The sequence below is a fragment of the Trametes versicolor genome (assembly GCF_000271585.1).
Source record: "Trametes versicolor FP-101664 SS1 unplaced genomic scaffold TRAVEscaffold_5, whole genome shotgun sequence".
NCBI classification, from domain to species: domain Eukaryota; kingdom Fungi; phylum Basidiomycota; class Agaricomycetes; order Polyporales; family Polyporaceae; genus Trametes; species Trametes versicolor.
This window is the reverse complement of record NW_007360325.1, coordinates 515,725-537,387: the sequence shown is the minus strand read 5'-3', so window position 1 is coordinate 537,387 and position 21,663 is coordinate 515,725. Positions and strand designations below refer to the sequence as shown.

General features: G+C 56.5%; 7 protein-coding genes across 7 annotated transcripts; 4 read left to right on the top strand and 3 right to left on the bottom strand.

Annotated features, from left to right (window-relative positions):
• Positions 1-218: 218 nt before the first annotated feature.
• Positions 219-908, top strand: TRAVEDRAFT_91266 (macro domain-like protein; the record flags this gene model as incomplete). Its single annotated transcript, XM_008039477.1, has 3 exons — positions 219-388; positions 438-743; positions 764-908. Coding segments are annotated over 3 exons (621 nt in total), but the record flags the coding sequence as incomplete, so codon positions are not given.
• TRAVEDRAFT_28498 (citrate lyase beta subunit) lies at positions 876-2,711 on the bottom strand. The gene is made up of 10 exons (XM_008039028.1): positions 2,426-2,711; positions 2,212-2,351; positions 2,064-2,156; positions 1,773-1,994; positions 1,702-1,717; positions 1,531-1,640; positions 1,398-1,475; positions 1,279-1,339; positions 1,106-1,230; positions 876-1,033 (listed from the first exon to the last, which is right to left on the bottom strand). Exons 1-10 carry the CDS (start codon positions 2,571-2,573, stop codon positions 974-976), a joined length of 1,053 nt encoding a protein of 350 aa, XP_008037219.1. The 5' UTR covers positions 2,574-2,711; the 3' UTR covers positions 876-973.
• A 1,806-nt stretch (positions 2,712-4,517) lies between these two features.
• On the bottom strand, positions 4,518-7,349 carry TRAVEDRAFT_121840 (uncharacterized protein; the record flags this gene model as incomplete). The annotated part of the gene is given in 9 exon segments (XM_008039476.1): positions 4,518-4,677; positions 4,736-4,971; positions 5,028-5,183; positions 5,241-5,455; positions 5,507-5,597; positions 5,654-5,824; positions 5,844-6,680; positions 6,740-7,072; positions 7,128-7,349. 9 exon segments carry the CDS (start codon positions 7,347-7,349, stop codon positions 4,518-4,520), a joined length of 2,421 nt encoding a protein of 806 aa, XP_008037667.1.
• A 2,666-nt stretch (positions 7,350-10,015) lies between these two features.
• On the top strand, positions 10,016-12,962 carry TRAVEDRAFT_64372 (uncharacterized protein; the record flags this gene model as incomplete). Its single annotated transcript, XM_008039475.1, has 11 exons — positions 10,016-10,317; positions 10,386-10,571; positions 10,622-10,736; positions 10,792-11,500; positions 11,555-11,581; positions 11,637-11,893; positions 11,942-11,973; positions 12,033-12,346; positions 12,405-12,561; positions 12,623-12,684; positions 12,744-12,962. Exons 1-11 carry the CDS (start codon positions 10,032-10,034, stop codon positions 12,960-12,962), a joined length of 2,364 nt encoding a protein of 787 aa, XP_008037666.1. The 5' UTR covers positions 10,016-10,031.
• Positions 12,885-17,062, bottom strand: TRAVEDRAFT_166482 (acetyl-CoA synthetase-like protein). The gene is made up of 12 exons (XM_008039474.1): positions 16,767-17,062; positions 16,196-16,544; positions 16,054-16,142; positions 15,847-15,992; positions 15,618-15,799; positions 15,545-15,564; positions 15,225-15,490; positions 14,873-15,164; positions 14,220-14,819; positions 13,695-14,164; positions 13,013-13,642; positions 12,885-12,958 (listed from the first exon to the last, which is right to left on the bottom strand). The coding sequence occupies exons 1-9, from the start codon at positions 17,031-17,033 to the stop codon at positions 14,727-14,729; spliced, it is 1,704 nt and encodes a 567-aa protein (XP_008037665.1). The 5' UTR covers positions 17,034-17,062; the 3' UTR covers positions 12,885-12,958; positions 13,013-13,642; positions 13,695-14,164; positions 14,220-14,726.
• Positions 17,063-19,303: 2,241 nt separating this feature from the next.
• Positions 19,304-20,520, top strand: TRAVEDRAFT_147095 (uncharacterized protein; the record flags this gene model as incomplete). The annotated part of the gene is made up of 2 exons (XM_008039473.1): positions 19,304-19,776; positions 19,830-20,520. Coding segments are annotated over 2 exons (1,164 nt in total), but the record flags the coding sequence as incomplete, so codon positions are not given.
• Positions 20,506-20,826, top strand: TRAVEDRAFT_121299 (uncharacterized protein; the record flags this gene model as incomplete). Its single annotated transcript, XM_008039472.1, has 1 exon — positions 20,506-20,826. A coding segment is annotated over one exon (321 nt), but the record flags the coding sequence as incomplete, so codon positions are not given.
• Between the last annotated feature and the right edge of the window lie 837 nt (positions 20,827-21,663).

Sequence of the window (21,663 nt, the reverse complement as noted above, 5' to 3'; positions counted from 1 at the left end):
AGTATACGTAGACTTGACAAACAGCATCTGAGCAATGTATCCGATGAGAATGTCACTAGACGACGGAAGGCTCACCTGGGCTTCGGGCTTCGCGTCTTCTCACAGAGGCACCAGCTGAAGGTGCTTAGCTCTGCACCATCTGATCACAGGGCGATCCCGACGAGAATGACAACGACCATTGCGCCGTCAGGCAAAGCTTCCGGTCCCTCGCTTCCCGGTCACCTCTCTGCGCTGCATGGCGCGCAGCGCTCTCGGACCTGTCGCCCGCAGTGGCAGCACAGTTCACGGTCAAAGAGGTGCGCTTCAACCCCACCGCCCTTGCGCGGGGGTTCGGCGCGTTCGACTGCGTCGTGTCGCCTGCGAACACGTTCGAGATCATGGACGGCGGGTGAGTGTCGTGTACTTGCACAAATTCCTCGCGTTGACGTGTCGTCCAGGTACGACCTCGCGCGAGAGAGCGCGTTCATGGTGGACGACGACATCTGGGCACTCACGAACACCGCGCAAGACGAGCTCCGCGCGCGACACAGGGGTTACCTCCCCCCGGGCTCGTGCCCGCTCGTCCCGCTCCCCGCTACACTCACCGCCGCGAACGGGCTCCGGTGCACGAGCGTCGCGGTCGTGCCGACGATGCGCACCCCGGAGAGCGTCGCGTGGCACGTAGACCTCGTGTACGAGTGTATGTGGATCCTGCTCACCGCGCTCCGGCGCTGGAACGCGAGCGCCCGGACGGGGCGCCGCCCGTCTAGAGGGTGCTGATGAGCGGGCTTGGGACGGGGAGTGGCGGGATCGGGGCTGAAAAGTGCGCGAAGCAGATGTGTTTGGCTGCGCTGGACTTTGCGCGCGGGTGGGGAGAGCATCCAAGATGGGACGATGTGCTGCCGAGGGCGACGGAGATGGCCCAGACGAGGCACTCGTAGGTTGTTTCTGATTCGTGTACAATACAGAGCCGGAGATCCGCTTGATTTGTACCTCATTCGACGTCCGGAATTTCGAGGCCTGCAGCCCGAGCAGCCCGCACGACATTCTCTGCCTGTCCAGCGCACGTACTCCGTCAGTATCTCTGGGGCCCAGTAGCGCAAGGAGGTGCATAGAGGAAACGGACCTGCTTGATCATAGGTGCGTCGATCATCTCCATGCCACCGCCCTCTAGCGTGAGGCCCGCAGCACCCTTGTTCGACTTGTGCGCCTTTTCCATCTGCTTGAGTATCCGTGCAGCGCGGAGTATCTCTGGATAGGCGATGAGAATGTGAGCGCGTGAAGAGGGTAGATACGAACCTTTGGAACTGGGCACAAATGTTGACTGGATAACATCGACTTGGGTGGGGTGGATAGCTTGCTGCAGAAATGCAGACGTTCATGATGTGTATCCGTGGGAGGGAGATAAACGGACGTACCTTTCCAGTGAAGCCGAGCCGCCGCCCATCCTCACATTCGTCCCGCAGGTAATCGAGATCCTTGTAGTTCACGCAGACCTACACAAATGCAATATAATTAACATGAGAATATGCCGATGTTCGCCTGCCTTACCATGTCGATTGCCTTAAGCTTATGAGCTTTCGCTGTCACCGCGATATACGACCGCGTGTACAACAACTCCTGGCGCGAGGTCGTGCGTATGACCCCCGTGTCCGCGCAGTCTGCCCCAGCGATGAGCGTTGGTGTCGGTATTCCCTACCCCCAATGGAGACTTGGACTCACAGTCTTCCGCGGCGAACTGCGGGAGGCCTGGGTAAGTGCGAGCCCGCATGTACACGAGTGATATGGCTTACGAGTAGTGCAGATAGCCTCCCACCATGCTCGACTTTGGCTTTCCACTGCGCGATCTGGCCTAGCTTGTGCACCGCCTGTGCGCTCTCGATGCTGGCCACGAGCTGTACTGGCGGACGCGACCGGCCCATGCACGCGGCGTGGACTGCTTCGGAGACATGGTAGAGGTCCTTGGCGGAATGTATCTTGGGCAAAACCAGCGTGCGCACACAATCTAGGCTGATCTAGTGTGGGTTTCCATAACGCGAGTAAGTACAGGTGGAAGAAGCGAACGGTGCGGTGTGCGTGCTTACGGCCATGCTGATGTCTGCGGCGAAGAAGGGAGTCCCAAGAGAGTTAACTCGGACGGCAATGCGCTCATGTGCAGGAAGGTCCGCTAGACGATCCTGTGCTTCTACGTATTCAGGCGCGTGGACTCCCAGCACAGAAAGACATACTGACGGATAAGAACGTGGAAAGCCTCTTCCTTGCGCCCGTCTTGTCGGCTGCAGACGGTGGAACACTATCCTCCAAGTCGTAGATAATGACGTCCGATGTTGTCGTGAGGGATTTCTCCAGCATACGCTCGGACGTCGCAGGCACTGAGGTCGACATAACGCGTACATTTGAGCTCTCAGCCAGCATAGACGACGTGCCTGCGCATCTTGTACCGCACCATAGAGATATGAGCGCCCAAGTGGCTCTTCCACTACTTGGCTGCTACTCGAAGCAAAGAACTTCTCAGTTTCCCGCACGAAGTCGTCTGCGTTCCGTCTGCGTATCGCGCTGACATGGATACTCCGCGTGCCGGCTTGGCTCCCCATTGGTGTTTGTGCAGTCTCTGCCTTCAAGATGCGGCATCCCGAGAAGAGCCGAAGCTCCGCTCGCAGCGTAGAGGTCACTCTTGGTGAAAACAGACGGCGAGTAGAGCAGCACAAGCTAGCGGCCATGGTGGTGGGTCTAGTCCAAGTCGGTCGGCAGCAATGACGTTAACCGCTCATGCAATCGGACAAGTCCGAGACTTTCGCGGTGTACCGCCACCCCCGCAATCGTCCGTTTCGATCATCTCTCTTTCCACCGACGCCTGACTACAGAGTGACTGAGTATGATGTGCACCCAGCTGAATCTGGTACGAGTGTTCATTTCTAATCCTTATTACGAAATACTATCGGGCTTGTCCAACAGCGCGGATTGGGTCGTCTAGCAGATGTCCCGGTAAAGTATCGCGAGCACTAGATGCCCTCAAAATGGGTAAGCTTCTCCAGTGTCCAAGACCTCGAATTGCGGCCCACATACAGCAAAGTCACGTCTGGGATCACTTTGACGCCCCTTCGAGCAGATTGATTGAACGATGCGGCGATGCGCTGCTCCAGGGTACCCCTCGAATCCGCGACAAATCCCTCCACATCATCCGCCTCCGGGGGACCAATGCATGAGTATATCTTCACCACGATACGTTGAAGGCTCAAGAAAGGCCCTCTCGACAGAACATCGTCCATATTCTTGCAACGTGCGAGATCGATGGCCGTCTGTAATGGTACTCCTGCGAACCGGAACCGCAGGAACAGCTCGCCGAGTCCGAGAGAGCGAGCGTGAAGTACAGCGTTCGAAAGCCACCCTACTTCGATGTCGTGTCCTATTGTAGCATCCAGCTTCAAGATTTCCAGGTTTATATAGCTCGAGAGGGCTATAAAAGCGGCGGAGATTGTCAGAGATAACTGCAGCCATTTCTAACAGGTAGCGGTGTTGGCGCACCTTCATAATGATCTCCAAGAAGCTCCGGAGTAGACTTCTCATGGTAGAGTGGTCCTAGCTCTAGGACCTTTATCGTTGACGGGAATACGCGGAGCAGTGGAAAGTGCAGATAATTGTCTGTTAGCTAAGGGGATGTGGAGTCAGCAGCGCTTCAGGCCCCGCAAATCAATACTCATTAGGCTCACCGTCAATTGAGTCAAATCCCTGGACATCGACTCGGAAGAGTTCAACTCGTTCGCTGGATGCTCCGCACCATCCGCCCATGTGACGTACGAGACCTCAAGAGAGGTGAGATGAGGGAAACGCTCCAGTAAGCTAATGAGGGCTTTGAGGCTGTCGAACACGACAAATTGCAAAGTGAGCTTCCTGACCGAAGGGGCCCTGGACAGCCTCTGGATAAGCGATGCCACGATCGCTGTAGTGGGTGCATCTCTCGTGCCAAACAGTTTGATGGAGCGGAGGTTGAGAAGGTGTTGGACAGCGCATAGGCTGAATGGCCCCCTTGCTTCGTCGTCCCATGCACTCGCTTCGTCCGTCCAGACGTCTGGGAAGTACTGAAGACCCCAGATTGATATGTCGATATGTGTGACCAGAGCGCCTAGCTCCGGGACGGCAGCGATCGTGTCCGAGAACTTGCCCAAAATTTTTATGTCGGGGCGATCGAGCAGATGCCAGCGGACGTCGTGGTACAGCTGGAAACGGGCGCGCCCTAGCCATGCCGAACAAGTCCGGGCGCACGCTTGGAGGGTTTTACGCCGCAGGTGATCAAGGTGGCGGCCTGCGGACACGGCATCGATGATGTCGAAGCAGAGGTCGAGAGGAATGTTCAACGGCCTTTGCATGGATACGGCCAAGTGTCCAGTGGGAAGTGGCTAGTGGGGAAAGCTGTTGAGTCGTGATCGTGGTCGTGGGTCAAGGCGGAGAATGCCGTGGCATGGCATGCTACATTGTACATGTGATTACATGAGCTTATGATACAGAGTGTGTCCGCAGTCGAAGAATTAGGTCCACATTCACGACCTTTCGATCATACCTGTCCAATCGAACTTGTCGTATTTGGCCTTGAATTTCTTCACCCTATCCTTGTTTTGCCAAAGGTCGATCCGGTGCGGTCTCCGCCACCGACGCGGCTCGATGTCTAGCACATTGCCAATGATCTCCGCCGCAAACCATCTTCAAAAGGGCGCGTAAGTGTCGCATTCCTCACTCCTAGAAATGCGACTGTACTCACCGAGGAAACTCTCCCCCACCCTTCTCACCGTCATCGACGTCTTCCTCCCCATTGCCCGACGCTTCGCTTGTTCCTTCGATAACGTGCCCGTAACCCTTCTCGCCCTTGTAGTCGAACTGCACCATGAAGTAGGGTAGATTCGGAACCATGGCGCGTCGGAACCCTCCTGGTCGCGCCGAGAAGTCGATGAGCTTCTTATGTTGTGACCACTCGGTTTCGGACATCAAGATCGATTCCTGGCAGGTCGCGCGGCCTCAGAGTTGGTGCAACAAAACCTACCGAAGACACGCACCTTAAAATACCCGGGGATCAACTCGAACTGCTCCCAAGGGACAGGCACGCACTCGATGACTGTGTGCTTCTGCGCCTTGATCGTAAGGACAGTCTCGTAGAAGACAACGCCCTTGTCGTCTTCGGCAAACATGCGCATGAGGCACTTCATGAAGTTCTGTCCATGTCCGTTAGTTGACACACTCCGTTGGGCAGTTGCACGTGCTCTACGAACCTTCACTTCATCCCACATGTCGTCATCACCTTCCAAGGTAGACAAATGGTGCGCTATAGGAACGATGATGCAGTGGCCCTCCACCAACTCCTCGCTGAGCGTGCATGAGAGGTAAGCGCGCGTGCCCATCGCGACGATGGGTGCCTTCGGTAGCGAGTCGTCGTCTCCATAGCAGAATGGGCATGACGCGAGGACCTTCATCGTCTTCTTGTAATCTGGTTGGGGTGAACTGGATGCACAGTAGACGCAATGATAAGGCAACGTACCATTCACGGCGAACTGCCGTTTCATGGCGTCTGCCCGTATCTTCTTCCTCGCGAGCTTGTCGGCGTTGTCGTCGATGTAGTCCAAGTTGTTCTAGCAACGCACGTTAGACAGGACGCTTAAACGTCAGTACCCGCCAGGAAACGTACCTGGAATCCGCTGTCTGTCATGACGGCACGCGCGAACTCCGCATCGAGATTCTTCTGGTCAGCCATACCAGCGCCGAACTTCTCTTGTCGCAGCATCTCCCCAAGGGTGATGTCGTCGTCGTCAGCATCGACTCTAACCATCTCGCCAGTCTTGGGATCTCGCTGTTCGACCTATAGTTGGTTAGATCACGTACATACTCGGCGGACGACAGTTGCGTACCTTGAGTTTAGGCCTACGATTACCTGGGGGAGGCGGCGCATCATTGCCCCCTTGTCCCACATCGTACAGCTCGCCGTGGATATTCAAGGTGGGTAGGACTTCAACACGCGTCCTGACATTGTCGTCGCCCTCATCTCCGCCATGAGCACGCGCCAACTCCTGATCGTACTCTTTCTCCAATGCTTCCGCATTGGGAGCACCGACCAGCTTCGCGCGGAGGACTTTCGCTTGCAGCTTGTTCAGCGAAGAGGGTGATAGCGCACGTTTCCTGCTCCCGGTCGCCGTCAGCGTCGGGGTGACAGTAGACGGAATCGGTGCGCGTGACTGCGCAAGACGAGGGCCGGTGGTTTGGCCTAACCGCGACGGTTCAAGTCGTTTTGCGTCCCCTGCCCCTGGTGTGGGTGGTCCGCTCCGGTCGAAGTCTGGCCGGCGGAAGGATGAGCTACGGCTCGTCCCCCCACTAGGAGTGAAATCGTTAAACATGAGTCGCCGCTCTCCTTCGCGCTCCTTTCCCTTCCCTCTGCGCTCTCCTCCACGGGATGCTCGTCGACCCTCGCGCTCGTCGAGTATGCGTCGCTCCTCCTGCGCCTCCTCGAATGCCTCGAGCGTGCCAAAGCGATCAATGGCGACCTCTTGGACGGGCTTGCCCTCTTCTTCGGCGGTCTCATAAACCCGTCTCAGCTTCATCATGCGCCATTGCGAGCCGGGGCCGCCGGCAACGACAGCCTTGGGCGCAGCGTCAGGAATGTCGTCCACGCTCTTGCCCTCCTTGAGAGCGGTGTTGAGCTCCAAGTGGCTGATAAATGACTAAGGACGTCGTCAGTGGCCGCAGAGCATAGCAATAGATGGAAACACCCGGAATATACCTGGTCAGGGTTAGGACGGTCCGGCTCTGGTTTCTTCTTCTTCACCACGTCCGTCCCCAAACTCGCGAAGAAGTCCACTGCACCGCTCGTGGTCCGCGCGTTCTGGGAGGGCTCCCCATAACCGTCCGCCATGTCTTCGTCATTAGAACCTACGGGGCGCGACGACCTGGCTTCTGATACCGGAGGTGTTGTGGGGTCCAGTAGCATCCAGTCATCCCTCTTCAGCACCGTCTCCGTGCGCAAAGGCGGGGGAAGGGGCGGGTCGCCGACACGCTCCTCCGCACGGCTCGTAAGCTTCAGGTCCTTCACACTTGGTATGTCCGCCGCAATGGGCTACCCGTTCGGACCATTAGCACGAGGAATCTGGAACGGGAAGCGGATGACGCACCTTTTCGCCATCCATGTCTATGTTCTTCTCCACCCACATGTCCTCGTCGTTCGCGTCATCGTCCACAATGTGCAGGTGGCTGCCATCGTCCTTGCGCGACCGCTTCCTACTGCTCTCCTTGTCGGCCTTGTCGCGGTGCCTGCGCTTGCTCTTGTGTTCGCGGTCGTCCGAGTCGTGGCGATGTTTGTGCTTCGAGGCACGCTTCGTATCCTCACCAGCCATGTCGTCCTTTGCGCTTGCAACGCGATATAACCTTCACAGTGAGGCGTAGTGGATGTCAAGCGTAAGTCTAGTTCAGGTCGAGTCTCCACCAGCGGATTGGAGGGAGCGCCGCCGCAAGCACTCGAGTGGATGATGAGGGAACTCCGCCTTTCCCCCACTCCCCGGGCCGGCTTCCGAGGGCGCCAATCGCCGCGTTGAGCAGCGAGCGCCTGCTGCAGACGCGCTCTGCATCCGGCCACCATGCGATGTGAGCGGAAGTAGGTTCCGATGCAAGGTGAACATGTCTGACTAGTGCAATATTTATATGCACGCTGAAGCGTCGGTTGTACAGGATGGCTCCATGCAATGCGCTGTATACATCGTGCCGGGACAAATTTGCCTACTAGTATGCAGGTGTGAACGTTGAAATCTTCGGCCACACACGGAGGTCCGAGATGCTCGCCGACCTATGAAGCTCAAATTCCAATGCAGTTTCCAGAGTTCCCTGCTTCAGCCTTGCGAGCAGCACATGATCCTCGCATATCACGGCACATCTCGTTCAGCGACTTCCATCTGCCCAGTCTTGGTCCAGTCCCCATTATCCCTGGCACCAGTGCTAGCCAGGCCCACTGTTGCGCCGTCACTAAAAGCATCGCGCAGGTGTCGAGCATTGAATAGCCCGGCCGGCCGGGTCGCCCAATGCCTGATGCGAGTTATCCACATGATCCAGGGCATCTACCTGGGTCCTGGGTCAGTACGTCAATCGTTCCTCATCTCCAACGCAGAGCCATAACAGGCCATATATAACGCCCTCGGGCTGCGGTACCCGATTCCGCGGTGGGAGCCCCATGGAGGCCACGGAGTGCACTGCTTTCATCACGAAACAGGGTATACCGTCTGCAGCCCTCTGGATAGCGCTGGATCATAAGTATCTCCCTGTCGCACAAGTAGTGTACGTCTAACTATTACAGTGAATCCACGAAGTCTAGTGGCATCCATCGCAGGAGGCAGCGCATTGTCAGACGCCGTGCGAACGCCTCCAGCGGGATACGATAGCCCATGCGGGATCTTGCAGTAGGCTACTATGTTTACAATACACTAGATAGCCTCGCGCGCGATCATACAGATATTATTGTGCTCAAATCGCACCATAAAAAAGAGCGCGAGGGCGCGCAAGAGAATGACAAGGAAATGCATAGATATTTAGAACAAGTAGGAGCTACAACATAAGTAGCACTACACGCCGGCAAATGAGCCGAACACCATGGCCATTAGCAGTACCTGCATACCAGGGAGGGCCCGATAAATGGATGTAGCGGAGCGGGGCGCCAGAGACAGTCCACAGATGAGTACGCAAACCGCGGGGCCGAGAGGGGAACGAACCTCCGAGGCCATCTGGCACACGACGAGTACGTCGAATGCGTGCTCATATGAGGGCGGCAGCTCGCAGTCGTGCATGCGTACACAGTCCAAAAAGCTAGCTTCCGTGCATCCACGCTCCGTTATCACGCGTTATTCGCGCGAGAGCGTGGGAGTAGGAGAGAAGGGAGACGCACCTCAATGGCGCCCATAGAGCCAAAGCCGAAGCCTGTCGAAGAACAGGAGTAAACTCACTCACAGTGTGGATGTACATACACGAGGACAGAGACTAAGCGTATGGCTGCAAATCGAGTTAGCGAGCACGCACAAGGGAGGCAGAGAGAGCATACCAGGATAATGCATCAATATATGCGCATATATGTGCGCATATATGCCAAAATATCACTTCATCGCGCTAGCACTGCACATTGGGGCTCACCGGTGCTCACCTGGGTGCTGATATAACATCCCGTAGCACATGATTGGTGTCCGAGGAAGGGTGAAGGTTGGCTCGGTGTTGATTTTGAGGGGGAGACGAGAGGACAATGGCGTAGCAGCTGCATACGGAGGAGCAATATTGGGGGTTGCAGATAGTGGTTCGAGGGCAAGAAGCACGATCAGGGTCAAGGGCTCCGATGAGCTTTATATATAGCGCGAGGTGTGGGCCTAGTGCGTAGGGCAACATGGGGGGGCGATCGAGGGAGAGTTCAAGGGAGACGCGACTTGGACGCGGCCGCGTCTGCCAATCTCAGTCACGTGACCATTCGGACTTAAAGACTCGACTTGAAGCTCTGGGTGCAAGTGGATTGTGGTCTACGCCCCTGTTCTACAAAGTAATACGGAAGGTAGTATTGACCGATTTGACAATGCAATGCCTCGCCGTATGCGCCTAATGGCGAGAGCGTCTTGCAGCGTCTTGCCATCCCTCGGCGCAGGCGGCGGGCGCTTCCATCGCTTTGGCGCCTCCATCTCGCTCTCTCGCCCGCTGCATCGAATCGCCCCTTTTGCTGATGTTACGGCGGGATCCAGGGCCTTTCCAGTTGTCCCTCGCAGCGATCATTCCGGTGCGGACAGTGAGTGTGCGATCAATCAGTGATACTAATAGACCACGCGCACCCTCCTAGTACTACATAGGCCTTGGGTTATTGACACAATTGCAAATCTCAGAAGGTCACTATCGACGCCGAGTAGAAGCCTCTGCATCGCCCACGACGCCGCCGCGCACCGGAGCACGTCCCTGTCGCGTGAAGGCGTGCTGGGGCAGGGGATAAATAAAACCCAGCGGTACTACTGCAGGACTCCACCTCATTTCTGCCGTTTCGAATTCCCCCTCACGACCCCATCATGCCGCCATTCTTCAACAAACACAAGGACTCCAGTCCCCCAGAACCTCCAGGTGAAGCCGCTCCCGACGCTGTGGACTCGCCCATCCCCCTAGTTGCCTCTCCGGATGCCTTGGATACGAACGATGATAGCCCACACCCTGTAATCAACGCCCCGAAGCCAGAAAACACCGACGACCTCGATACTGCTAAGCGAATGGATGATGCCTTCAAGGTCACTGACGATGCGCAAAGTGGGTACAGTAAGTACCAGGGGTCGACCTCCGTCAAGCTCGTAAACCGCTCAGGTGAATTTATATTGCGTCCAGACAGTAGGATCCACAAATAGATATGCTAACAATCCTACTTTGCTTAGGCGATATACTTGGGGCGATCAAGACAGACGTAACCAATGCACAGACCTTCGCCTCGCCCCTCAAGCCCGTATACGAAAGCGAGGCTATGAAAGTGTTCCGGACCGGCGTGAACGCACTGGCCAACAGCCTCCCAGGACTTGTCAAAGCCCTGGACGAGGTTGCAAAGCTGCATCCGTTCATCGGAAGTTCGTCCGGTTCACCAATTGACTCGGAATATTTTCTGATCATTTCGCAGTCGCTGTTGGAGCATTCCGGATCGTCGTCGAACTCGATCTGAAGCGCCGGGACAACGATAAGAAGATCGCGGCGTTGTTCCTCCAGATGAAGGACATGATGGAGGCCTTGCTCCAGTATGCCCGTCTGCAATTTCTCTTCAATGATACGATCTCTCATGTTCCAGTGCAGGCTGCGGTCGATCAAAGACCATGAGAGTGTGGGCCCTGGCGGCCAGACCATCAAGGCTCGCATGCAAAACCTCGTCAAGCAGACCGCCGACGACATCACTGCATGCGGAAACGCCTGCGACGCCTACTCGAAAAAGCGACTTGTCGTCAAGGTTATCAAGGGCACGCTCTGGGACGGCATGCTCAAGGGCTATATCGACATATTCGCGAAGCGCCGAAAGGAGTTCACCTTCGCGCTGTCCATCCACACTGGGATCGGCGTGGACGACGCAAATCGCAAGCTCGACTCGCTCGACTCGAAGATGGACATCCTGATCGAATTCTTCACTACCGCAGTGACACCGGAGTTCAAGGAGCTCGCAGCACTCGTGCAGAAGAAGGGCGGGGCACGTGCGGTGATGGACAGCGACGAGACCCTCAACGAGCTGCTCGAGTTCAAGGCCACTAGCGCTGAAACAACGTCGAAACGAGCAGAGCATGACGGTCCCGAGCACAACAGCTACCTGAGAAAGGGTGACCTAGATGCGCTCAAGCTGGAGCTGTTTGAGAGCCCCGAGCTCGCGATCAAGAAGAACTTCGACGTGTTTGAGCGTAAGTTCAAGATGCAGCAGAGAGAACTTTCGGAGGAGATGCGGCGGGTGGTTCACCACGAGGGCGACCGTGTCATCGAGGCCGTGACATCTGGCTCTCACGACAGAATCATCGACCCGGTGCGTCTTGACGGCTCCAGTTGGTTTCACGCTAGCAGCTAATTCTTTCTTCAGGAAATCCACGAGATATGGAAGGAAATGGTCAGCACTCGTCAAATACCTTGTCAAGCTCTACGTCTGACCGTGTTTTGTCTAGCGTTGGCCAGGACACGTCAAAGCGCGACACTTCGTACTCGCCTTACGCGACTATTACCGCCAGCAGATAGAGGCGAAGAAGCGAGCGAAGGGCGCAGAGAACCCGTCACGCATCGACGACGACGACGAGTGGGCGCTGGAGTGGATCAGTATCAATAGGCTCCAATCAATCGCCGAGGCTTTCGACGATGATGCATCAGGCTTCATTACAGTTGCTGAAGTTAACCAGTTCACGACAGCGCGTCCGAAAGGTTGGAGGTGAGTACCAACGCTAGCTCGTAGATAGCTCTAACTAATGTATGTTAGTCTATCACATTGGGTGGCCTATTGGGCGATAGGTAATGACCGTGACTTTCCACCATCGTTTTGCGGCTATGGCTGACATTATTTCCCACAGGGTGGCAAATGACGGCGACATACTATCGAAACAAGATCGTCGATCTATTGGGGAAGATGTTTGCCGTACAGTCGCTCATCCATCCCGCAAACGCGCAGGCCGTGGAGAATTATCTCGCGACGGTGTACAAGAGCGTCTGCACCCTTACGTCGTCCTTCGTTTGCGCGAATGAGTCCGATGCGTTGGAAGCGCGCTTCCAGAGCTACGTCGACGAGGAGGAGAAACGCTTACGCGAGGGCCTTGAGACTGTGCGGTACGACATAGACGCTATAGACACACTCACACTCGTTACCGGGCCGGGGAGGATCGAGAAGGTAAGCACTGGCATTGAAGATAACTAAGTCTCTGAGTACGTGGCTAACAGCTTATTAGTACTTGTTCCCCCTTCTTTATCTGCTCCTGAAGCGCGACTATGAGATATTCCGCTTGTGTCGCAAGATGGTCGTTCATAAAGATGAGCTGTGGGACTCTGCCGACACGTTGGTCTGGGTGTTTGATGCGATAGATTTCCGTCATAACGACCTAGAAGGTACGTCAATCGGTGAACACCTTTGGGCTCACAAGCGTCACTGATATGTACACCTTCCCAGTGCTCTTCAAGCAGCAAAACTTAGATCCAGCACAACGGTTCAAGGTGCACGCAAACGGGCTAGTTCGTATCTTATGGCGCTATATGCACCTTCGTCTGCCGTGTTGACACTCACCGTCTAGCTCGAATACTGGCACAACGGCGATAAATTCTGGTCTCTTGAGAACCTGCGCAAGTGGAAGTTCACGGAATACGAGTATGTTGACGCGGAGGAGGACCAGGAGGTCGACATCTCGAAGCTCTTAAATTATCCTTCGGCGGCGGACAGCCTCTACAACGACGTCGAGGAGATTGTGACCGAGAATGACACGCGAGCGGACGACGATGTTAGGATGATGTAGGTTCACACACTTTCGGATCTGTCACAGTGACTGAACCAGACGCGTTCTAGTCTGGGAAGATGGACCGGGCTCATGGGCGCGAAACGTTGGCCCACCACCGCGATGGTGACATTCTGTTTCCACGCATCTGCGGACAGTGCGTCATACGAGGCAAGTGACACCGCCGCGCACGGAACCGCATTCACCATCCTTGGCGGGTATACCAAGAAGGAGGATGGGTCGATTGAATACAATTTCAGCAGGACATATGCAGCATGTCTCAGCAAGACGTACTTCACGGGTACGCTCGCCGAGGACGGTAACACGTTGGCCGGCAACTGGGGATACAATGACGACGAGAAGCCGTATCACTTCCTGTTCAAGCGCGTCCCCGCAGAGACTCTCATTGCCCGACCGCCGCCTGCGGAATTCGAGGAGAACAAGATCCGCGCCCTGTGGAAGTACGCTCTGACGGCGGTTCACAACGAAGTGCGGAGGAAGTTGTTCTCGTGGTCGTATCTCAAGGAGCGACGCGATATCAGGCATGAGTATCTCCGTCTTGTGGCGCGCGAGATCGACAACGTGTCCACGGACGATGACCTGGACCGCCTCGCCGTCTTGAACCGCACGGCGACTTGCGAGGAAGTGCGCTCCTTCTACGTCCTCACGGACTACAGGCAACGGTCTATTCCTTCGCATTTGTGGGTACCTCGAAGCCCATCCGCCTGCCCTGCTTTGCTGATCCGCACATAGCGCCAACTGTGATGCCTGCGGCGAGCACATCTATGGTGCGCGCTTGATGTGTCTGAAGTGCGGCACACCATCGACACTCGACTTTTGTGACAAGCCAAACTGCAGAGCAGCTGTCATGACACGCAACGACCTCACCGAGCCCCATCTGCCCACCCACGACTTTGTCAAAGTGCGAAGACCGTTCCATCAAGAGCGCGAAATTGGCAAGATCCTCCGCTTGTCGGATGCGGGCCTCGAGCGCGCGAGGAAGCTTCTCAGCAAGGCTGCTCGGGCGCAAGCCGCGGAGGCCGCCGAGCCTGAGGCAGGAGAGAAGGCTGCGGAGGCGAAGACGACGAAACCAGGTTGGGAGGGCGCGCTCACCTCCGGCGAGTCGGACTCCGAATCAGCGGCGGAGCCGGAGAAGAAGTTGTCCTGCATCTCGTGTTCCGCCACGGTGTCCTACTCGTGCTGGTACTGCATCGACTGTCCCGGTATGGCCTCCTATCAGCATTGGCACGCCTGTTTCCCACTGACGAGTACACACAGCTGAGTCGAACGTTTTCGTCTGCCAAGAATGCGATGAGAAAGGTGGAGTCGAGGTCGGAGACCACAAGGCCACTCACGGCCTTGTGCACTGTAAGAAGAAGGTTAACACGGACAGCGAAGGGGATGCGGCGCGGAACTCGGAGCAGCGGTTTATGGTCGTCGAAGGGAAGCTCGCTGCGCTTTCGGCGCAGATGGAGAGGATTGAGAAGCTACTAGAGATATTAGTTGGGGCCCGGTCAGCGTGAAAGATCCAGGAACACGGCATCTCAGACCAGCATCGTAGCAGTAACCACTTGCGAGGATTGAGGAGTGCCAACAGCCTGCCGCGTGTGCCCGGGCTACCCGTGACTTATATTGTACAGGCGTTCGCAGACGACGGTTGAACGGCGACGTGATATACACATGTATAATGCTAGCAAGATAAACATAGGGATACATCTTGGAGAGAGCTGGAGGGGAAATTGTCCCACTAAGGAAAGCAATACACCCAAAAGCCATGAAACAACGTTATAGCTTGGCGCGTTCCTTGCCCGCCTGCTGCTGCTCGTAGCGATCCTGTAGGACACGGCGCAACACCTTGCCGGTAGGGTTCTTCGGAATCTATGCGCCTCAAATGAGCAAACAGAGTTTTGTCGCAGCATGCCAAAGCATACCTCCTCGACCACCTCAATGCCCCCTCGTAGCCACTTGTACTTGCTCAGGTTCTTCTGGATCCAGGTGTGTAGCGCCTGTACAACCGCCTCGGCTCCTCTTTGCTTCCCCTCGTCACTCAGGACGATCCACGCGCGGGGAACCTTCTCGTCTGAGGTACGGCCGCCCGACACGCCGGCAACGGTGACATCTAAGATGAGCTTCTCTGGCTGCGCGAGAAGCACGTTCTCGATCTCTGTCGGGGAGACCTGCGCGCCCGACACTTTGAGAATGTCTTTCGTCCGCTCGACGAAGCTATACAGCAAATCGGTGTGAGCCATTGCGACACTTCACGCACACAGGGGGAACACTTACAAGAAGTGCTGGTCAGAGTCCACCCGGAAGCGGTCTCCAGTGTGCACCCAGCCGTCAACGAACGTCTCCTTCGTCGCCTTCTCGTTCCGCCAGTACCCTAGGGCGACGTTATCTCCCCGGAGCCAGAGCTCACCGGGCTCGTTTGGTCCGGCGAGCGTACCGTCGTCCCTGACAATCTTCGCCTCGGTGCCTGGCAGCAGTATCCCGGAGCTCCCGGGTTTGGGGCCACCAAACGTTGAGGGCGCGGTGCGCGTCCCGGATATCGTCTTCGTCGCAATCAGCATCAGAAGAGCGCTTTCAGACCACGTTCAGCAACTCACCATTTCTGACATCCCGTATCCTGATGAACAGATTAGCATGATGAACGGTGGCCTGAGGGACGTAAGCTCTCACCCTCCCCAACGTTCTCCGCGTTCTTGAGCATGCTGTGGAAAGTCCTAGCCAATTTGGGTGGTAGGTGCGCCGCACCACTTCCCGTGAGCACCACGGAGCTAAGGTCCGTCTCCCGAATCCGCCGGTGGTTCACAAGCTGTAGCATCGCGGGCGGAGTGAGACTCAGCACCGATACTCGATACCTGGCAGTTTGTTAATCCACATAAAAAACGAGTGAGAGATGGCGTACTTCGGGATGAGTTCGAGGACGGTGTCCACGTTCCACTTCGGCATGACGACTGTCGGGAGCACCATCCACACAGGCCGAATTGCCACATAGTGCAGCCCGTACGTGTGGTAAATCGGCAGGAAACCGAGACTGACAGGTTGGATTTTCTGCAGGCCGCTGTGTCAGCCGCCGTCCCGTACCACACATAGCGAGGGCCCGTATACGCACCTCGAGAATAGGGTTCGGGGGCTCGATACCGCCTGCTACTGCGACTTGTATCAAGGAAGCGAGCACATTCCGCTGTGAGATCATCACAGCTGCGCGCGGTTCAGCCTCCATCCTCGCTACCCTGAGATCGACAGGGACACACCTTTAGGAAGCCCACTAGTGCCGCTCGAGAAGACGAGATACGCCAGGGTATCTCTCGTAACCGGCCTACTCGGTACCCGCGGAACCTGACGCTTGCGCACCTCGGCTATCGACCCTGAAAGATTCTTCCGCCCTTCTACACGCCCCTCTAGGATGTATATGCGGTCCTCTGGGATTCCTACTTGCTGCGAAACCTCTAGTGCTTGCGGCAGCAGACTGGGATGGACGAAAAGACGCGTGGCCTCCGAGGTGCGGAAGAGGTGCTGCAGCTCGAACGCGGTGGAGGACGCGGGGATGAGCGCGAATGGGATCGCCGCCCGGAGGAGCGAGTGAACTAAGGTGATGTATTCCTTGTGTCGCGCGTCGGTACGTGTGCTATGCCCCTATCACGGAAAACACAGGAAGGTATCACGGCACCTGAAAGAGTGCAGAGCCGTGAAGCAAATGATGACTGTCTCAATTCTTTTGTCCCGCACTGGGAGAATTTTGACAGTCATAATTTGTTACACGCACTTGCTCAGGGGTCATGATATCTGTGCATGTTCCCCGTGCATATCCACAGAGGCACTCACCAGGCAGTTCGTGCTCATAATTGCGACCATTTCTCCCTCTGGCGCAAGCCCCAGCCCTCCCTCCATCGCAGGCGTCACCAGCGCGGTCGTGCAGTCGTACACCCGCTCCCGGAACTGGCCCTTCGTCCATTTCTTGAGCGCGAGGGGGTCTATGAGCAGGTCCTTGTCGTCCGGCTGCTCCTTCTGCGCAGGCGCGCTAAAGATGAAGTCGTGCACGTTCTGGTCCTCGAACGCTGGGAGCGGGGGGTAAAGCGACTTATAATGCATCGCGCGACGTTCTCAGTAGGACCCTGGGGTTGACGTTGAATGTCGCGGGTGGGGGGAGTTGGACAGGACAGATGATCAGGTGCGGGCTTTGTAGGTGGGGATGCGCAGGCAGCTGCCGGGACGAGAGGCCATTCCGGCGACCAGAGAGCCGGAGTAGCTGAAGTGAGCATCAGCCTCACCAGGGATGCTGTGAGATGATCAGGTGTCCATATTTGCCGGGGCGCATTGCTCTCTCGGGCGTGAGCATGACGCCCCCTCGGGTAGATCGGCGCGTTCCTGGTGCCACATTCACCGGGTATGTTGTTGAACGCCTTCAGGAGGTCGAGGGGGGAGCTTCTTGGCACAGAGGGCACACGATGGCGGAAAAGCAGGACATGGCGGTAGCAAAGTCGGTTATGTGATGGTAAGAAACATCCGTGAAGGGTGTTTGAGTGTTTTTATAACTTTGATTCGTCCGTTTAAAACGCTAACAGCTCTGGGCCGGATGATATTGATGACCACCTCGATCTGACCCGGCCGCGGACATACAGTAGTGTTGTACTTATGCCTACGATCTACATACGTCAGATCGTATGTGGTATATATACGGCCCGGTATGCGCGTTGGTGTAATCGTCCTCCTCGACAAGATCACACATCGTCTGCCTAGGGGAGACAAGGTATGCGCGTACTTCCAGTTGTACATAAGTATGCCAATGTACGACGTCGAGAAAGAAAGCTGTCCCAGACAGCCTGCGGCATCTTTCAGTCTCATCGGACAGACTACCATCTCGCCTTCGCCGCACTTCCCCAGGGCCGCACAAGCTACCTCCTAAAGGTTGCATTGGGATATCATGTTTCATGCGCAGCTTGAAGCCAACCTTCTTTCCAAAGTGAAGGAACTTTCTAGGCCATCCACCCAAGACATCTTATAGTACAAAAGAGCGTGGTCCCCAATTCGGAAACAGCTCCTTCCGTACAAGGAAAGCGGTCCTTCCGTTTCCGGATATCGTAGACTCTTCTCTCGCCGTCGGCGTCCTGGCTCGCGGTTTTACATGCGCAATCGCAATATCAATACTCAGTTATATACACGACTGCCTCTGAAACCCATTGCATCTCCCTGTAGCCAAATACGTGAAAGAGCAGCGCGAAGAGAAGGTCTCAGCGTGGGAGTGGAGGATAAGCGCCAAATCCCATTTCTGGTGTGTCTACTGAACGCCCGACGCGACGCGACCGCCGCGACACGTCCTCGCTCCGAATATTTTCCCGCCAGGGACAGACACTGTTGCTATGCACACGGCTCCACGTCCACCACGTTCTCGCGCTTTCTGCCCATCTGGAAAGACATTCTGCCTTTTAGCCCAGCCCGGGACGAAAGGCTCAAGTCCGAAGGCTGAAGGCTCAGATGGCGCGCTCGGATTGGAATGGCCCGTAGCGACGCGACAAGTCGGGAAAGGGAGTGTGAATTCAGGATGGCGTTCTATTCCGTCTTCTCTCCTATGACCAGCTTTGACAGTCCTAGATGACAGCCACAACTAATGGTGCAAGACCGGCGCGGCGGCGCGGCACTGCTGCGTCTGAGGGCCGCGCAAGCACGGACAGGGCGGTCGAAGCGGCCAGACTTGCCTCGCGAAGTCGAAACAGAGCGACCCGAGAGAGTAGCCCACCAGCGAGCCGGCAGCGCAGGCGCGTCTCAGATGGCCACGATGAAAACCGGCCGTCTGAAGGCACGTCCTCAGTCTCGGTGGCCGCGCGCGCTGAGCAATCATCCGGAAGTTACACTGTCCTCCGGGCTACGCAATCTCAGGTCCAAGCATTCTTGCACTACGTACCCGAGAGGAACCAGTTTATCGAAGGTAGAGAATTTCATGTTAAATGTGTTTGATTCCGGGCTCAATGCAGCAGATCCAGCTCCTTTCGGACTGCGTACACCTCCGCCAACGTGTCAAGCCACTGCATGTACGGAAACGTCTGCAGGACCGTCCTCAGCACTGGCTGAAGGAGTAGGGCCTCATCTCCGTCCATCCTGCCCGCATGGAGAACTGCGTATTCAACCAGTCGTTCCGCATCACACTCCCGGTAAGTACATCCAAATCTCCATTTCCAAAGATGCTGACTGCAGCGCTAGCAGCACGGTTGAACCCTGCAACGAACATTCCACCCACTCCTCCACGTACACAAGGTACACAAGCTGTCACGATTGTATACGGTGCAGGAAACGCTCCACCACCACCCTTACCACTGGGACGTCGACCATACGAGGAGCCTGAGGGGCATCACGATCTCGGACGCATGGATACACTTTGTGTTCACTGTCAAGCTCACCACTGGATAGCAGAACGACTCTCAGAAAGCTCTGCAAGTCGACCGCTGTTCGGCTTCTGCTGCGACAAGGGCCAGGTCGCTCTTGAGCCTTTGCCTGAGCCGCCTCTCGCACTACGCACTCTTCTCACTGGCGACACACCCCAAGCAGTGGAGTTCCGTAACAACATTCGCCAATACAATGCAGCATTCGCATTCACCTCTCTCGGTGTGGCCATCGACGATTCTGTCACCACGGGACACGGGCCATACGTCTTTAGAATCCACGGCGAGCTCTGCCACCGCTCTGGATCTCTACTACCTGCAGAAGGCAACCCCCCATCCTACGCTCAGCTCTACATCTTCGACCCTCGCCTAGCACTCGCAGAACGCGTCCGTCGCAATGCAAACCTCCGGCGAGATACACTACAGCGGATACAAGCTATGTTGTCCGCTACACATAGGTATGCGCACGATTGTCTTGAAATGTAGGGGACTCTGTGCTGAAGTCACACAGATACGCCGCTATCTATCGCCATGCACATGAAGTGCTGTCGCTCCAAGAGGACGCCGACTTGGCAGTCCGCCTTGCTGTGCAGCCAAACCGGGACCGCCGCCGGTATAATCTGCCCTCTGCGGACGACGTTGCAGTCGTCCTACCTGGCGCAGAAGGGGAGACACGGGCAACCGATGGACGTGACATCATCCTCCGGCGACGGTCCGGCGCCCTGCAGCGCATCCACGAGGCCCATCCCGCGTACGCCCCCCTGCACTACACGCTATTGTTCCCTTTTGGAACACATGGATGGCACTGGGACCTCCACATGGGCGACGGAGCACGCAGGTTGTCCCAAACTCGCTTCTACGCGTATCAGCTCCAAGTGCGCCCGGACGAATTCTCCACGATCCTGCGCAGCGGCCGCCTTTTCCAGCAGTACATTGTCGATATGTGGGCTGCAGCAGAGCAGAACCGCCTTCGCTATCTTCGTCTCAACCAGCAGCAACTCCGTGCCGCAGTTTACAGTGGACTCGAGGATGCACTGCGCGGAGGGCGCGATGTGGATCTCAACGAACTCGGCCAGCTCATAGTTCTCCCTTCCTCCTTCACCGGCAGCCCACGTCACATGCAGCAGCTCTTCCAGGACGGCATGGCAATTGCTCGATTCTACCGAAACATTGACATCTTCCTGACTATGACGGCGAACCCTCGCTGGCCAGAGGTTGAGCGTGAGCTCCTTCCAGGTCAGACACCGAGCGACCGTCCAGATCTCATTGCTCGCGTCTTTCAGATGAAGAAGAAGGCGCTCCTGCACGATATCCTCAAGAACGGGATCTTCGGCCGCGTCGTTGCACACATCTACACGATCGAGTTCCAAAAACGCGGTCTTCCCCACATGCACCTCCTCATCTTCCTCGACCGTCGGGACAAACTCCTCGATCCAGCATCTGTCGACACCCTCATTCGAGCAACATGGCCTGATCCGCAAACTGAGCCGTTGCTCTTCGAGGCGGTCAAGACACGCATGGTCCACGGGCCCTGTGGTGTGCTCAACCCCTCTGCTCCCTGCATGGAGAACGGACGATGCACGAAAGGGTTTCCGAAGCCGTTCGAAGCCTCTACGTCATTGGATACGGATGGCTATCCACGCTACCGCAGACCCGATGACGGCCGGACTTACGCCGTCAACCGACACATGGTCGACAACCGCTGGATAGTCCCATACAACCCCTACCTCCTGGCACGGTACAACTGTCACATCAATGTGGAGTGCTCTGTGACGTTTGCGTCCGTCAAGTACATCACCAAGTATATCCACAAAGGCCACGATCGTGCTACCCTGGAGATCGACCGTCGCGACGAGATCAAGACCTACCTGGACGCTCGCTATGTCTCCGCTCCCGAGGCCGTCTGGCGTACCTTCCACTTCGGTCTCCACGAGCAGAGTCCCAACGTGGTGCGACTCCAAGTACACCTGCCGGGCCACCACCTGGTGACGTACAACCCAAACGAGAGTCCCGAGATCGTTCAGGCCCGTGCAGCCAACGAGCGCACAATGCTCACCGCGTTCTTCGAGCTGAACACGCGCGACGATCCAATTGGAGAGCTCGCACGGCAACACACATACCAGGAGATCCCTCAGTTCTTTGTCTGGAAGTCGTCGGTGAAGCGATGGGATAAACGACGGCAGGGTTTTGCACTGGGCCGGCTGTATTTCATCTCACCTAACGGGGGAGATGTTTTCTACCTCCGTCTGCTGCTGACAGTTGTACGTGGCCCAACGTCATTCGAGGACTTGAGGACGTTCAACGGCACTGTCTATGACACGTTCCAAGAAGCCTGCATCGCACGT